Genomic DNA, 16,197 nt, shown 5'->3' on the forward strand with positions numbered 1-16,197 from the left:
GATTCACTTAGGCAGCCTTGGGTCCTTTGCTGAGTCGCGGCCCGCCTCTGAGAATGCAACATCCTCTTTCCTCAGAGGTGGGCGCAACCCATCAAAGGACCCAATGCTGTCTAAGTGAATCACTGCGCTGACACTACTGGCACTGCTGCAGGCAAGTACTGAGAGCTGCTGGGAAGGGGAGGAAGCCACTGTTGGAGGCTGGGAAGCTGCTGGACTAAGGAAAATAAAGGAAGAGCTGCTACTGGACCTGGAGGTAGGGAGGGAGAAGGAGAGATGCTGCTGGGAGGGAGGAGGGAAAGGGTGTTGGTCCAGTTGGACTACTGTAATTCTATTTATTTGTATATTAAACAGGGCAGTTTAGATCGTCTCCAGTTAATACAGAATACAGCAGCCAAACTTATTTTTAGAAAGAGAAAGTACGACCATGTTTCCCCATTGCTGAGAAAACTCCATTGGCTTCCGGTCCATCATAGAATACAGTTCAAATGTGCTTGTGTGGTTTTCAAACTCCATTATGGAATATTTGACTCTTTGATTCCCCTTAGTGGGAATTCCTTTAGATTCTGTTATTCAAGAATTACAACAATTCACAAATTAGCATTTCCTTCTCTGAAAGGTATTAAATGCATTGGGAAGATTAGTAAATCTTTTACTTTTAAATTGGTGAGAATTTGGAATGGACTTCCAGATTCTCTAAGATTGGTAGATCAATTATTTCAATTTCGAAAAAGTTTAAAAACCTGGTTGTTTTCACAATAGTTAATTTGATTTTAGTTGTCGTATAGTAATTTTAAGCAATTCAACATACTTTTTTCCTAACTTTTTCCATCCATCTAATCTAACCAAATTCTGTTTTTATCTGACTGTTTTTACTTATGTTTCATTTTTTTAACGACCTGTAAACCGAGTAACGAACTGTAAACCGAGTTGAGCTCCTTAGGGAGTAGATTCGGTATATAAAATTAAGATTAGATCAGAGTTACTGTTGAGTAGGGGGAGGAGGAAAAAAGGAAGGAAACAGCTGGCAGGGAGATTAGAGGAGGGGAAGGGTCAGGGTGGAATGGAGAGATCAGAAGAGGGAAAGGGGAGAGACAGGAATGAAAAATAGAGAGACTGATGCTGGGAAGGGGTTCAGCAGAGAAATGAGAGAGGAACAAAGATGCTAGATCTGGTGTAGGAGAGAGAAAAATGAAGAGAGCAGTGAAGCTAGAATGAATCATGTAAAAATAAGAGAAAGGGTGCAGGCTGGATGGAAAGTGAAGAGGGGCATAGAAAGAAGGCAGATACCATATGGAAGGGTGAGAGGACAGACAGTTGATGGAAGGGGCAGATGCTGGAAGGAAGAGAGTGAAAAGAAGATTAAAGCAGAAACCAGAGACAATAGTCTGCCCTTGGGGGGGGGGGGGGGTGTTTCTTTTTTTCTGCCTTAGCCCTTTCTCTTACCATCATCATTCTGTGAAGGCCGTGAAAGCACAGCTACTTACCGAAACAGGTGTTATCCAGGGACAGCAGGCAGCTATTCTCACGTATGGGTGACGTCATCAGCGGAGCCCAGATGCGGAAGCTCGCAAGCAGATTTGCTTGAAGAAACTCGAAGTTTCGAGTCGACCGCACCGCGCATGTGCGAGTGCCTTCTCGCCCAGCGTAGGGCGCATCTCCTCAGTTCATATAGCTAGCAGAGAAGCCAACCAGGGGAGGTGGGTGGGTTGTGAGAATAGCTGCCTGCTGTCCCTGGATAACACCTGTTACGGTAAGTAACTGTGCTTTATCCCAGGACAAGCAGGCAGCCTATTCTCACATATGGGTGACCTCCAAGCTAACCAAAATGGGATGGTGGGAATGTTGGCAATTTAAGAGAATAAATTTTGTAATACTGTTTGGCCAAACTGTCCATCCCGTCTGGAGAAAGTATCCAGAAAATAGTGAGAAGTGAAAGTATGAACCGAGGACCAAGTAGCAGCCTTGCAAATTTCCTCAATAGGTGTAGATATGAGGAAAGCTACTGAAGCTGCCATTGCTCTAACTTTATGGGCTGTGACTCTACTGTGTAGGGGTAATCCAGCCTGGGCATAGCAGAATGAGATGCAAGCAGCCATCCAGTTGGAGATGGTACGCTTAGAGATAGGATGTCCCAACTTATTAGGATCAAAGGAGACAAAAAGTTGAGGAGCAGTTCTGTGTGGTTTGGTACATTCCACATAGAAGGTCAAAGCACGTTTACAGTCCAGAGTGTGAAGAGCTACTTCTTCAGGATGAGAATGAGGCTTCGGGAAGAATACTGGAAGAACAATAGATTGATTGAGATGAAATTCCGATACCATTTTAGGGAGGAATTTTGGATGAGTACGTAGGACCACCTTATCATGATGAAACACCATGAAAGGTGGATCAGCAACTAAGGCTTGCAGCTCACTGATTCGTTGAGCAGAAGTGAGGGCAATGAGAAACACCACTTTCCAAGTGAGATACATCAGATGAGCCTTGTCAATTGGTTCAAACGGAGGCTTCATCAGTTGAGCAAGGACAACATTGAGATCCCAAACCACAGGAAGCGGTTTGAGAGGAGGTTTGACATTGAAAAGTCCTTTCATGAATCTGGAAACCACCGGATGAGCTGATGGAAAGCCGCAATTGCACTGAGATGGACTCGGATCGATGTAGACTTGAAGCCAAAAGTGGATAAGTGCAAAAGGTAATCCAAACCAGAAGATAAGGAGGAATGCTGAGGCTCCTTATCATGAGAAAAACACCATGCAGAAAATCTAGTTCATTTTTGGTGATAGCATTGTCTAGTGGTAGGCTTCCTAGAAGCCTTTAAAACGTCTCTTACAGATTGAGAAAACTGAAGAGGAGTTATGTTGAGAGTTACCAAGCTGTCAAGTGTAGAGACTGCAGGTTGGGATGAAGCAGAGATCCCTGACTGTGTAAGCTGAGAAGGAAAAACTGGTAGTAGGTATGGCTCCCTGCTGCTGAGTTGAAGTAGAAGGGAGTACCAAGGTTGTCTCGGCCACCGAGGAGCAATCAGAATCATGGTGGCATGATCGTTCTTTAACTTGACCAGACTCTTGAGAATGAGAGGGAATGGAGGGAATGCATATAGGAAGAAATTCGTCCATTCCAGAAGAAAAGCATTTGCCTTGAGGCAACGGGGAGAGTATATCCTGGAGCAAAACTGAGGCTGTTTGTAGTTGTGGGGAGCTGCAAAAAGGTCTATCTGAGGTGTTCACCACTGTGAAAAAATGTGATGAAGAGGCTAGGAATGGAGTGTCCATTCGTGAGGTTGCAGAAGACGACTCAAGTTGTCTGCCAAGCAATTCTTCGCCCCTTGGATGTAGACAGCTTTGAGGAAGGTGTTGTGGCAGATTACCCAGTCACAAACCTTCAGAGCTTCTTGATAAAGGGAGGCAGATCCCGTCCCTCCCTGTTTGATGATATAATACATGGTGACTTGATTGTCTGTCCGAATGAGGACTACCTGGTCGTGAAGATGTTGAAAAGTATTGAGAGCCTTGAGGATTGCTCTGAGTTCCAACAGATTGATATGACACTGACGATCCGTACTGGTCCAGTGGCCTTGTGCACGTAGACCATTGAGATGAGCGCCCCAAGCGTAGGTCGAGGAATCTGTCGTGAGGACCTTATGGGGGGGAGGGGGGGGCGTTTGAAAAAGCAAGCCTCTGGACAGATTGAAGAGAGTATCCACCAACGGAGAGACTGCTTCAATGAAGGAGTGACTGTTATGTGTTGAGAAAGTGGGTCGCAAACCTGCGTCCATTGAGATGCCAGGGTCCACTGAGGAATTCTGAGGTGAAGTTTGGCAAAAGGAGTCACGTGTACTGTGGAGGCCAAGTAACCTAGGAGTACCATCATGTGTCTTGCTGAGATGGAAGACCGGGAAGACACTGTATGACAAAGTTGAAGAAGAGCTTCCAGACGTTATTGTGGGAGGAATGCTCTGAGTTGGACAGTGTCCAGAACAGCTCCAATGAATTGTAGATTCTGTGAGGGCTGAAGTTGGGATTTGGGAAAGTTGATTTCAAAACCCAAACTTTGTAGGAACCAGGTAGTCCGTTGGGTCGCTACAATAACCCCTTGAGATGTTGAATCTTTGATGAGCCAGTCATCGAGGTAGGGAAATACCTGAAGACCATGGTTCCATAGAGCTGCTGCTACCACTACCAGGCACTTGGTGAACACTCTGGGAGATGAAGCCAGGGCGAAGGGCAGCACTCTGTATTGATAATGCAGATTCCCAACCTGAAATCAGAGATATGGACGGGAGGCCGGATGAATGGGGATATGAGTGTAAGCCTCCTTGAGATCCAGAGAGCATAACCAGTCGTTCTGCTTGAGAAGGGGATAAAGTGATGCCAGGGACAACATCCAAAATTTTTCTTTGACCAAAAATTTGTTGAGAGCCCTGAGATCCAGAATGGGTTGCAGATCGCCCGTCTTCTTTGGAACAAGGAAGTAACGGGAGTAAAACCCCCTGTTCTGCTGTTCCAAAGGAACTGGTTCAATGGCATGGAGACGAAGCACAGCTTGAGCTTCCTGAAGAAAAAGGGCGGTCTGGGAAGGATTGGAAAGATACTCTCTTGGAGGAAGCTCTTTTGGAACCTGAATGAAATGAAGAGAGTATCCTTTCCTGATGATGGTGAATACCCAGAGGTCGGATGTAATAGTCATCCATTGGTGGTAAAAATGATGGAGACGACCTCCTATAGGGGGAAGAGAAGTCAAGAGTCAGAACAGTAGAGGTTATGCTCTGTTTTAAACAGTCAAAAAGGCTGAGTAGCCTTAGGTGCAGCAGAAGGTTGAGGTTTTTGTCTGAGGCTGCTGTTTCTTAAGAGGAGGGTGATTGTAAGGAGCCGTCCTCGGAGCAAAACGCTGTTGATAGATAGGAGCAGGGCGTGTAGGTTTGGCAGGAGCTGGCTTTGGCTTAGGTCTGACAATAGAAGCAAAGGATTTTTCATGTTCAGACAATTTCTTGGTGGCTGCCTCGATAGACTCATCAAAGAGGTCATTGCCCGCACAAGGACTATTAGCTAAGCGATCCTGAAGATTAGGGTCCATTTCATTAGTACGAAGCAAAGCAAGGCGACGCATAGCTACAGAGCAAGCAGCTGCCCGGGCAGATAACTCGAAGACATCGTAAGATGACTGGAGGAGATGTAATCGGAGTTGTGATAAAGAAGCAAGGACTTCTTGAAATTTAAAGTGCTTTTGAGTATCCAAAGAAGGCAAGAATTTTGGTAAAAGAGAAATGAGGAACTCAAAATAAGTAATAAAATGAAAATTATAATTGAGGACTTTAGAGGACATCATGGCATTTTGATAGATGCGACGTCCAAATTTGTCCATAGTTTTCCCTTCCCTTCCAGGAGGAATGGTGGCATAAACCTTGGAAGGTTGGGACCTCTTCAAGGAGGACTCGACTAGCAGGGACTGGTGAGATAAATGTGAGTTGTCAAACCCTTTGCGATGTACAGTTTTATACCTAGAGTCCAATTTGCCTGGAACAGCCGGTATGGTATAAGGGGTCTCCAGGCATCGACCAAAAGTCTGAGACAAAAGCTTGTGAAGAGGAAGCTTAAGAGACTCTGCCGGAGGTTGAGGAAGATACATGATTTCGAGGTACTCCTTAGTGTATTTGGAACCAGCATCTAATTGAAGATCCAATTCAACAGCCATCTGTCGAAGAACGATGAGAAAAATAGCTGATCCGCCAATGCTTTGCCTCAAGCGTCGAGGCAGCCTCGGTCGAAGATGAAGCTTTGGCAGGAAAAAAGGCATCAAAAGAATATGGAGACTTGGACGAAGCAAGCGAACCCGCTGCATCCTCGAGGTTCGGAAGTGGAGACCTTGAGTGAGGAATCAGCGGTCTAGTCAAAGTAGGAGTAGAGCGAGGCTTAGTTGAAGAGGAACGTTCTTGAGAAGAACTATGCCTGGAAGTATGCCTCGATGAAGGCCTCGATCGTCGGTGAGAACGATGCTTGGAAGCAGATCGAGGAGACTTCGCCTCGGAGACAGAAGCAGCTGATGCCACCAAAGAATGGATAGGACTGGAGGCTGTAGAGTGAAGCTCCAGAGGCTTGATGGAGGAACCTCGATGCACTGCCAAAGACTCTGCTCCTTGGATAGAGTGTGAGGATTCCTGCCGAGGCACTTGCAAAGATTCTGCTCCTTGCTTCACGTGCTTGGATACCAGACAAGACCCTCGCAGAGAGTCTGCTCCCTGCAAAGAGTGTGTAAGTTCAGACTGCGGCAAAGGAAGCGGCTCTACCTTACGGGAGTCTGCTAAATGCCCAGACTGGATGAGAGGAAGAAGCTTCGGTCCCATATTAGTAAGGAACTGAATGAATTGCTTCTCCAACATGGTCTGGAAAGAAGCCGGCAAGGATGGATCTGCATCTGAAACCGGACCACCTGCTTTGGCTGGAGGCTCCACCGAGGCAGTGTAAATGTGCTTCGACTTGGAAGTCTTAGGCACTTTAAGCACCCCACCGCTGGAACCTTTTGCTGAGCTATCTGACCTGAGGAAACAGGGGAAGATACAGCAGGTGTCGTCGAAGAGAGAGCCGCTGCAAATGACAAAGGTCTGATGAGGCTCGAGGTGGAAGCAGGAGGAGTCTCGGTCGAAGGTGAGGCCGAGGGCGCCTTCGATGTCGAGGGATCAGAGGAAGAATCCATCCCGAACAGCTTCTCCACCAAAAGGTGACGACGTTAAGGGCTGGAGGTTGAAGAGTAGCACAGCGCTTGCACGACTTCGGGTGATGGTCCGGCCCAAGGCACTTGAGGCACCAACGGTGTGGGTCTGTAAGGGAAATCGCACTCTGGCACTGGCTACATTTCTTGAAGCCCATTACAGGCTGGGACATAGGAGGAAAAATAGCCGCTGCAAGATCGAAGCCCTTGGGCTGCGGCCGAACAGCCTGTCCCGGCAAACAGATGGAAGATTGAAACTTTTTTTTTTTAAACTAGAAATAAAAGAAATAAAGAACAGCGATTCATGAAGAAAAAAAATACAAACCGCGGTTCAGAGAAGGCACGAAGTAACGAAGTTAAACGCAGAGCGTCAAAGATGGACTTTTCTGCTCCGCGGAAAACTGAGAACTGAGGAGATGCGCCCTACCCTGGGTGGGAAAGCACTCGTGCATGCGTGGTGCGGTCGATTCGAAACTTCGAGTTTCTTCAAGCAAGTCTGCTTGTGAGCTTCCGCATCCGGGCTCCGCTGATGACGTCACTCATATGTGAGAATAGGCTACCTGCTTGTCCTGGGATAAACACTGCTCTTACGGAAATACTGGTTGCCCGGCCCTCTGGAAAATTTAAGAACCCATTGTGGCCCATGAGTCAAAAAGTTTGCCCACCCCTGTTCTATAACTTCCTTCCAAATGAAAGAGACTCAACTCGTGCACATTTACATCACGTAGGTATGTAAATGTCTCTATCATATCTCCCTTCTCCCGCCTTTCCTCCAAAGTATACAGATTGAGATCCTTAAGTCTGTCCCCATACGCCTTATGACGAAGACCACACACCATTTTAGTAGCCTTTCTCTGGAACGACTCCATCCTTTTTATATCTTTTTAAAGGTGCAGCCTCCAGAATTGTACACAATACTCTAAATGAGGTCTCACCAAAGTTTTATACAAGGGGCATCAATACCTCCTTTTTCCTACTGGCCATACTTCTCCCTATGCACCCTAGCATCCTTCTACCTTTCGCCGTCACCTTTTCAACTTCCTTAAGATCATCACACCCAGGTCCCACTCTTCTGTTGTGCACATAAGTTCTTCATCCCCTAAACTGTACTGTTCCCTCGGGTTTTTGCAGCCCAAATGTATGAGCTTGCATTTTTTTAGCATTACATTTTAGCTGCCAAATTTCAGACCTTTCTTCATAAGAACATAAGAATTGCCACTGCTAGGTCAGATCAGTGGTCAATCGTGCCCAGCAGTCCGCTCACACGGCGGCCCTTAGGTCAAAGACCAGTGCCCTGAGACTAGCTATACCTGTGTACGTTCTGGTTCAGCAGGAATTTAAATTTTATCGCCTTTTTAGTTAATATGCTGTATTCTTTTCTTTTTTTTTTCAGTCAGTATGCTGTATTCTAATTTTAATATTTTGTACTTCGCTGATTGTCCAGTTTTTACTCTTTTGTGTAAATTGCTTAGAATTCTTGTGATTGTGGCAGTATACAAAAATAAAGTTACGTTATGTTGTCTAACTTTATCTTGAATCCCTGGAGGGTGTTTTCCCCTATAACAGAAGAGCATTCCAGTTTTCCACAACTCTCTGGGTAAAGAAAAACTTCCTTACATTGTACGGAATCTATTCCCTTTTAACTTTAGAGAGTGCCCTCTCATTCTCTCTACCTTGGAGAGGGTGAACAACCTGTCTCTATCTACTAAGTCTATTCCCTTCATTATCTTGAATGTTTCAATCATGTCCCCTCTGACTCCTCTTTTCAAGGGAGAAGAGGCACAATTTCTCTAATTTCTCACTGTACGGCAATTCCTCCAGCCCCTTAACCATTTTAGTCGCTCTTCTCTGGACCCTTTTGAGTAGTACCATGTCCTCCTACATGTACAGCGACCAGAGTTGGATGCAGTATTCCAGGTGGGGGTGTACCATGGCCCGGTACAGCAGCATGATAACCTTCTCCGATCTGCTCGTGATCCCCTTCTTAATCATTCCTAACATTCTGTTTCCCTTTTCGCAGCTGCCGCACATTGTGTGGACGGCTTCATCGACTTGTCAACCAGTACACCCAGGTCTCTTTACTGGGGGGTCTCTCTGAGTACCACACCAGAGATCCTGTAGTCATGTATAAGATTTTTGTTACCGACATGGTCTTTCTTCATGTTATTCACACCATCCTGGGTGTCTACTCTATTGCAGATTTTGGTATAATCTGCAAAAAGGCATATCTTACCTGACAGCCCTTCAGCAACATTGTTTATAAAAATGTTAAAAAGAACAGGCCCAAGAACAGAAGCTTGAGGCACACCACTAGTAATATCCCTTTCCTCAGAGCGATCTCCACTGATTATTACCCTCTGTTGCCTTTCACTCAACCAGTTCTTGACCCAGCCCGGCACTTTGGGACCCATCCCGAGGGCACTCAGTTTATTTATTAGACGTCTGTGTGGAACACTGTCAAAGGCAAATACACCACATCTAGCGTACTCCTCTATCCAATTCTCTGGTCACCCAGTCAAAGAAATTGATCATATTTATCTGATGAGACCTACCTGTAGTGAATCCATGTTGTCTCCAGTCCTGTAATCCACAGGATTCCAGAAACTTCACCATTCTCTGTTTTAAAAGTATTTCCATTAATTTGCTTACCACAGAAGTCAGACTTACTGGCCTGTAATTCCCTTTTTCCTTACTTCCACTTTTGTGGGGAGGAACCACATCTGCCCTTCTCCAGTCCTCCGGGATCACTCCCAACTTTAGAGACTCATTGAAAAAGTGAGTCAGCAATTGGCTGGCCCAGAATTTCCTCTCCAACGTCAGAATTGACTTCAGGGGAAGATTCTCGGAGAGAGTGAGAACCAGCAGGCCTTGAGCATACGTAGATGCTCAAGGCCCAGGTAAGAGGCAGAAACTTCTTTCACCGGCATGGCACGTCCTGTGGGCTGCGTGCTGGTGCCAGATGGGGTAAGGATGAATGCTGTTTGGGCGGGCAGTGCCGGTTCGCTGGGGAGGCATTCACGAGCGGGGGGGGAGTGATACCGGTTCTCGGGGGGTGGGGGGGGGTGATCACAAACCGAGTCAGCGCTCGGTTTGCGAGACAAGATTTGTGAGAATGTTTTCCTCGTCTTGCAAAACACTCGCAAACAGCGTTACTCGCAAACCGAGGTTTGACTGTATATATATCCAGTTACAAATATATAAACAACTTGTGCACATGTTATATTTTGGTTTGCGGTGGTATGAACTGTTGAGCTAATGAAATGTTATTATTTCTGTGGAGGTTTTGCCCATGAAAGAGAATTACAGTCAAACCTCGGTTTGTGAGTAACGTGGTTTGCGAGTGTTTTGCAAGATGAGCAAAACACTTGAGCAAACTGTAACTCGCAAACCGAGCATTGACTCGATTTGCGAGCCCCCACCTGACCTGACCCGACCCCACCCTAGGAACCAGCAGTGTTGCTCCCCCCAAAGCCACCGGCGCTGTTCCCTCCCTTCGCAATCACCTCCTCCCTCTCTGATTGGTCCTGTCCTTACTCGTGCGCCTCCGGTGTTAGAAAGTGTCTGCCGCCGGTCCTTGAGCATCTGCAAATGCTCAAGGCCTTCTGGATCTCACCCTCTCCGAGATTCTCATGAGACTCGAGATCTCATGAGAATCTCGGAGAGGGTGAGATCCAGAAGGCCTTGAGCATGTGCAGATGCTCAAGGCCCAGCAGCAGCCGGGGAGGGGGGGAGGAGGCGATCGCGAAGGGAGGGAGCAGCGCCGGTGGCCTCGGGGGGAATAATACTGCCGATTCCCGGGGTTGGGGGTCAAGTCGGGGGTCGGGTAGAACGAATCATCCTAGTTGCCATTATATCCTATGGGGAAAGTTGCTTTGCTATATGAGTACTTTGGATTGCGAGCATGCTTCTGTTTTCTAATTCCTATGTGGAATTTAGGAAACACGTAAAGACATATTTGTTCTCTAAATATTTGGGTAATTAGCTTGAATTTACACTGATATTGTAAGCTTAGTAAATCATTTAGACCTTTATAGTCTTATTTTCTAATCATTTAGTTATTTTTTTCCTGTAATTGTATATTTTAATCATTTGTAAATTGCATAGAATGTTATGGTCCTGTGGTATATAAATTGACTATTATTATTAGAGCATAGTATCAAATATTTAGCATAACAAAATGTTTAGTGTCATTTAGTATGTCTCTTTTTTATATATATTGTTTCAGAACCTCTGAAGATTGAGATACTGTATTTTATTTTTGCTTCTAGGGCGGCTGAAGAAGCATTTGTGAATGATGCTGAAGAAACTGCTCCAGGCACTGAATGGGAGCGTGTGACTCGACTCTGTGACTTTAATCCTAAGTCTAGTAAGCAGGCAAAAGATGTCTCCCGTATGCGGTCAGTCCTTATTTCATTGAAGCAGAGCCCTCTGGTCCGTTGAAGCATCGCAATGAAGACAATTTCCTTACAATATTATTCAGAGAAAATATTTGCAGTAATTGGATTAATTATGTTTAAATGTTTTACTACTCTTGGGACCAATATTCCTAATGTATGTAGAGTTAATCATTGTTGGTGATTGAAAGTTTCTCAGCTGTTTCCTTCCTGTGTATTTGAAATAGAGGAAGAGAGAATCTCCAGAACAGTAGGCACATTGTGCTTTGTGCATTATGTCATTAGTTTTTGATTTATGCAAAATTGTACTGATATTAAAGGTCTGTTAAACTGAATATGCAATGTTTGTGAAATTTATATAATTTTTTATTATATATTTCTAGATAAACAAGTTTAAATCTCTGTGTACACCAAACAGGTTTTCAATACTAGAATATATGACACTAAACCTGTAATGGCTCTCATAAGAACATAAGAAGTTGCCTCCGCTGGGTCAGACCAAGAGGTCCATCGCGCCCAGCGGTCCGCTCCTGCGACGGCCCACCAGGTCCATGACCTTTAAGGAGATCCTTGTCTACACTCTTGTATCCCCTTTATCCTTACCCTTTTCATAAGCTGTCCCTACTTTTATCTGTATTCCTCAATCCCTGTATCCTTCAGGAATTTGTCCAATCCTTCTTCGAAGCCCCTTAGTGTACTCTGTCCTATCACAACCTCTAGAAGTGCATTCCAGGTGTCCACCACCCTCTGAGTGAAAAAGAACTTCCTAGCATTTGTTCTAAACCTGTCCCCTTTCAGCTTTTCCGAGTGCCCTCTTGTTCTTGTGGTTCCCAATAGGCTGAAGAATCTGTCCCTTTCTACCTTCTCTATGCCCTTCATGATGTTGAAAGTCTCTATCATGTCTCCTCTGAGTCTCCGCTTTTCCAGGGAGAAGAGCCCCAGCCTTTCTAACCTGTCAGCATATGAAAGGTTTTCCATACCTTTTATCAGCTTCGTCGCTCTTTTCTGAACCCTCTCAAGCATCGCCATGTCTTTTTTGAGGTAAGGTGACCAATATTGGACACAATATTCCAGATGCGGACGCGCCAGTGCATGATACAGCGGCATGATGACTTCATTTGTCCTGGTTGTAATACCTTTCTTAATGATGCCCAACATTCTATTTGCTTTCTTTGAGGCTGCTGCACATTGTGCCGCTGGTTTCATTGTTGTATCCACCAGCACACCCAAGTCCTTTTCAAGGTTGCTTACCCCTAGCACTGATCCCCCCCATTTTGTAGCTGAACATTGGATTCTTTTTCCCCAAGGGCATGACCTTGCATTTCTCTATGTTAAATTTCATTTGCCATTTATTTGCCCACTCCTCCAGTTTGCTTAGTCCCTTTGTAGGTCTTCGCAATCTTCTGCTGTACTGACCCTGTTACAGAGTTTAGTGTCATCTGCAAATTTTATAATTTCACACTTCGTCCCCGTTTCCAGGTCGTTTATAAATACATTGAACAACAGCAGTCTGAGTACCGACCCCTGGGGAACACCGCTCGTGACCCTCCGCCAATCCGAGTAGTGGCCCTTTACTCCAACCCTTTGTTTTCTGCCCGCCAGCCAGTGTTTAATCCATCTGTGCACGTTCCTCTCCACCCCGTGGTTCCGCAGCTTCCTAAGTAGCATGGGGTACTTTGTCAAAGGCTTTTTGGAAGTCAAGATAAATGATGTCAATGGGTTCCCCTTTGTCCATCTGGCTGTTTATCCCTTTAAAGAAGTACAGTAGGTTCGTCTGACACGATCTTCCCTTGCAGAAGCCATGCTGGCTTGCCTTCAATTGTCCATTTTTTTCCTATATGCTCGCAGATGCTGTCTTTTATCAGTGCTTCTACCATCTTGCCCAGAACTGAAGTCAAGCTTACCGGCCTGTAATTCCCCAGGTCGCCCTTCGATCCCTTTTTGAAGATAGGTGTGACATTAGCTATTTTCCAGTCCTCCGGATCTCCCCAGTTCTCAAAGATAGGTTGCAAATTTGTCGGAGTGTTTCCGCTATTTCATTTCTTAGTTCTTTCAGTACCATTGGGTGGATTCCATCCGGTCCCGGTGATTTGTTGCTTTTCAACCTATATCTGCTGGAGGACATCCTCCTGGCTTACTTCTATTTGCAACAGTTTTCTTTCTTTGTCTCCACTTATGATCTCCTCCGGTTCTGGCATGATTAATGTGTCTTCGCTTATGAAGACTGACGAGAAGAACTCGATCAACCTGTCTGCGACCTTTTTTTCCTCCTTTACCACTCCTTTTCTGTCTCCATCATCCAAAGGTCCTACTTCCTCCCTCGCTAGTTGCTTCCCTTTAACGTATCTGAAGAACGGTTTGAAGTTTCTTGCTTCCCCAGCCAGCCTCTCTTCGTATTCCCTTTTAGCTTTCCTAACCACTCGGTGACATTCCTTTTGGTGTTTTTTGTGCTCTTTCCAGTTTTCCCCGGTTTGGTCCTTCTTCCACTTCCGGAATGATTTTTTCTTGTCCCTTATTGCTTTCTTCACTTCATTTGTTATCCATACCGGGTCTTTTGTTTGTTTTTTTTTGCACCCTTTCCTAAACCTGTGGACGTACAGATTTTGTGCTTCTTGCACCGTGTCCTTGAATAGAGGCCAGGCTTTTTTAACAGTTTCTATCCTTTGTGAGCTATTTCTGAGTTTCTTTCTCACCATTACTCTCATAGCATCATAGTTCCCTTTCTTGAAGTTGAGTGTTGTCGTTGTGGTTCTCTTCACCTTTGATGTTCCTACTTCTAATTTGTACCGGATCATGTTATGATCGCTGTTTCCTAGTGGTCATAAGAACATAAGAAATGTCTCCGCTGGGTCAGACCTGAGGTCCATCGTGCCCAGCAAGTCTGCTCACGCAGCGGCCCAACAGGTCCAGGACCTGTGCAGTAATCCTCTATCTATACTCCTCTATCCCCTTTTCCAGCAGGAAATTGTCCAATCCTTTCTTGAACCCCAGTACCGTACTCTGCCCTATTACGCCCTCTGGAAACGCATTCCAGGTGTCCACCACACGTTGGGTAAAGAAGAACTTCCTAGCATTCGTTTTGAATATGTCCCCTTTCAACTTTTCCGAATGCCCTCCTGTTCTTTTTATTATTTGAATGTTTGAAGAATCTGTCCCTCTCTATTCTCTCTATGCCCTTCATGATCTTGTAAGTCTCTATCATATCCCCTCTAAGTCTCCTCTTCTCCAGGGAAAAGAGTCCCAGTTTCTTCAATCTCTCAGCGTATGAAAGGTTTTCCATCCCTTTTATCAGACATGCCGCTCTCCTCTGAACCCTCTCAAGTAACGCCATATCCTTCTTAAGGTATGGCGACCAATATTGGACGCAGTACTCCAGATGCGGACGCACCATCACCCGATACAATGGCAGGATAACTTCTTTCGTTCTGGTAGTAATACCTTTCTTGATTATACCTTGCATTCTATTCGCTCTCTTAGCGGCCGCTGCGCACTGTGCCGTCAGCTTCATTGTCATGTCCACCATTATCCCCAAGTCCCTTTCATTTAATAACATCCCTCCCATCGTGTAGTTGTACCTCGGATTTCTGCTTCCCACATGTAATACTTACATTTCTCAATGTTGAACTTCATCTGCCATCTCGTCGCCCATTCCCCTAGTTTGTTCAAGTCCCTTTGCAATTCTTCGCAGTCCTCTTTAGTCCGAGCTCCACTAAATAGTTTTGTGTTGTCCACAAATTTTATTATCTCACACTTAGTCCCTGTTTCTAGATCATTTATTACTTCCACTTCCTTTGCAGGTCCCCCTAGTCCATTAAGGATTAGGTCGAGGGTGGCATCCCCTCTCGTTGGTTCATTGACAAGCTGTTCCATGAAGCAGTCCCTCACATCCTCTAGGAATTCTGCTTCCCTCGCACAGTTGGAGTTTCCAATATTCCAGTCTATCCCAGGGTAGTTAAAATCCCCCTTTACCGCTCTACATCACTCTTCTGTTTGTGCATTCCCGCCTCAATTCTGCTCCCAGCTCTTTGTCGTTTGCTTCTGTTTGCCCAGGTGGACGATAGTACTGTCCTAATTTTGTGTCAGCTCCATTTCTTCCTGGTAATTTAACCCATAATGATTCCATTCCTTCCGCCTTTGCTGCCGTATCCACTTTGGTCGAGTGAACAGTGTCCCTTATATACAGTGCTATTCCTCCACCCTTCTTGTGTGTCCTGTCTCTCCTATAGAGTTTGTACCCTGGTAGAACTACGTCCCATTTGTTTTCCTCATTCCACCAGGTTTCCGTGATTCCAATGATATCCAGGTCTTCTTTTTTGGCCATTATTTCCAGCTCTCCCATTTTGACCTTAGGCTCCTTGCATTTGCGTACAAGCAATTTAAGTTCTGGTGTTTTCTTGTTCCAGCTGTTTTTCCTTGCATTTTGCTCCTCTTGCCATTCCCCTCATGGGCTGCCAGCCCCTGATTTTTGTTTCATTCTTCCTTTTCCTGTGATGCGCCTTCCTCAACCTGTTTCCCTATGTCCACCTGGTCGTCCGGCTCCTGTTGTTTGGTCTTTTGTCTGATCTCTAGTTTCTGTTTGCCCTTCTCTTTGTTTTCTAGTTTCTCTTGGTCCTTTGATCCCTGTAGCTCATCTTTTGCTTCTTCCCAGCATTTTTCCCGCTCAGTATCTTCATTTGATACTTCTGTTCGAACTGTTGACATCAGGTCAACTGTCGGCTTTCCCCTACTTCTCAGTTTAAAGCCTTCTCTATTTCCCTCTTGACGTTGTTCAGCAGTCTCGTTCCTGCTGTGCTCTGGTCCATCCCTCCTGAAGAGCTTGTTCTTCCCCAAAAAAGTTGTCCAGTTCTTCACAAAGTGAAAACCTTTCTCTTCGCACCATTTCCTCAGCCATGCGTTTATTGCTTGTAGCTCGGTCTGCCTCTTCATATCTGCCCTCGGTACTGGCAGGATCTCTGAGAATGCTATCTTCTGCGTCCTCAGCTTCAGTTTCCTTCCCAGGATCTTGAACTACTCGGTTAGTGTAGTTCTGCTGTAATTTCTTCTGTTGACATCGTTTGTTCCCACGTGGATTACCACTGCTGTCTCTTCTGTCTCAGCT

General features: G+C 45.4%; 1 protein-coding gene across 2 annotated transcripts in view; it reads left to right on the forward strand.

Moving 5' to 3' along the window:
• Nucleotides 1-11,434, forward strand: part of CLTA (clathrin light chain A) — a 246,552-nt gene extending 235,118 nt beyond the window's left edge. For both annotated transcript variants that reach the window (XM_033917942.1, XM_033917951.1), the window contains one exon: nucleotides 10,974-11,434. In XM_033917942.1, the coding sequence (XP_033773833.1) occupies nucleotides 10,974-11,145 (172 nt within the window). In that variant the 3' untranslated portion in view covers nucleotides 11,146-11,434. The remainder of the gene's footprint in view (nucleotides 1-10,973) is intronic.
• The last annotated feature ends 4,763 nt before the right edge of the window (nucleotides 11,435-16,197 follow it).

The sequence above is a fragment of the Geotrypetes seraphini genome, chromosome 1 (assembly GCF_902459505.1).
Source record: "Geotrypetes seraphini chromosome 1, aGeoSer1.1, whole genome shotgun sequence".
NCBI classification, from domain to species: Eukaryota; Metazoa; Chordata; class Amphibia; order Gymnophiona; family Dermophiidae; genus Geotrypetes; species Geotrypetes seraphini.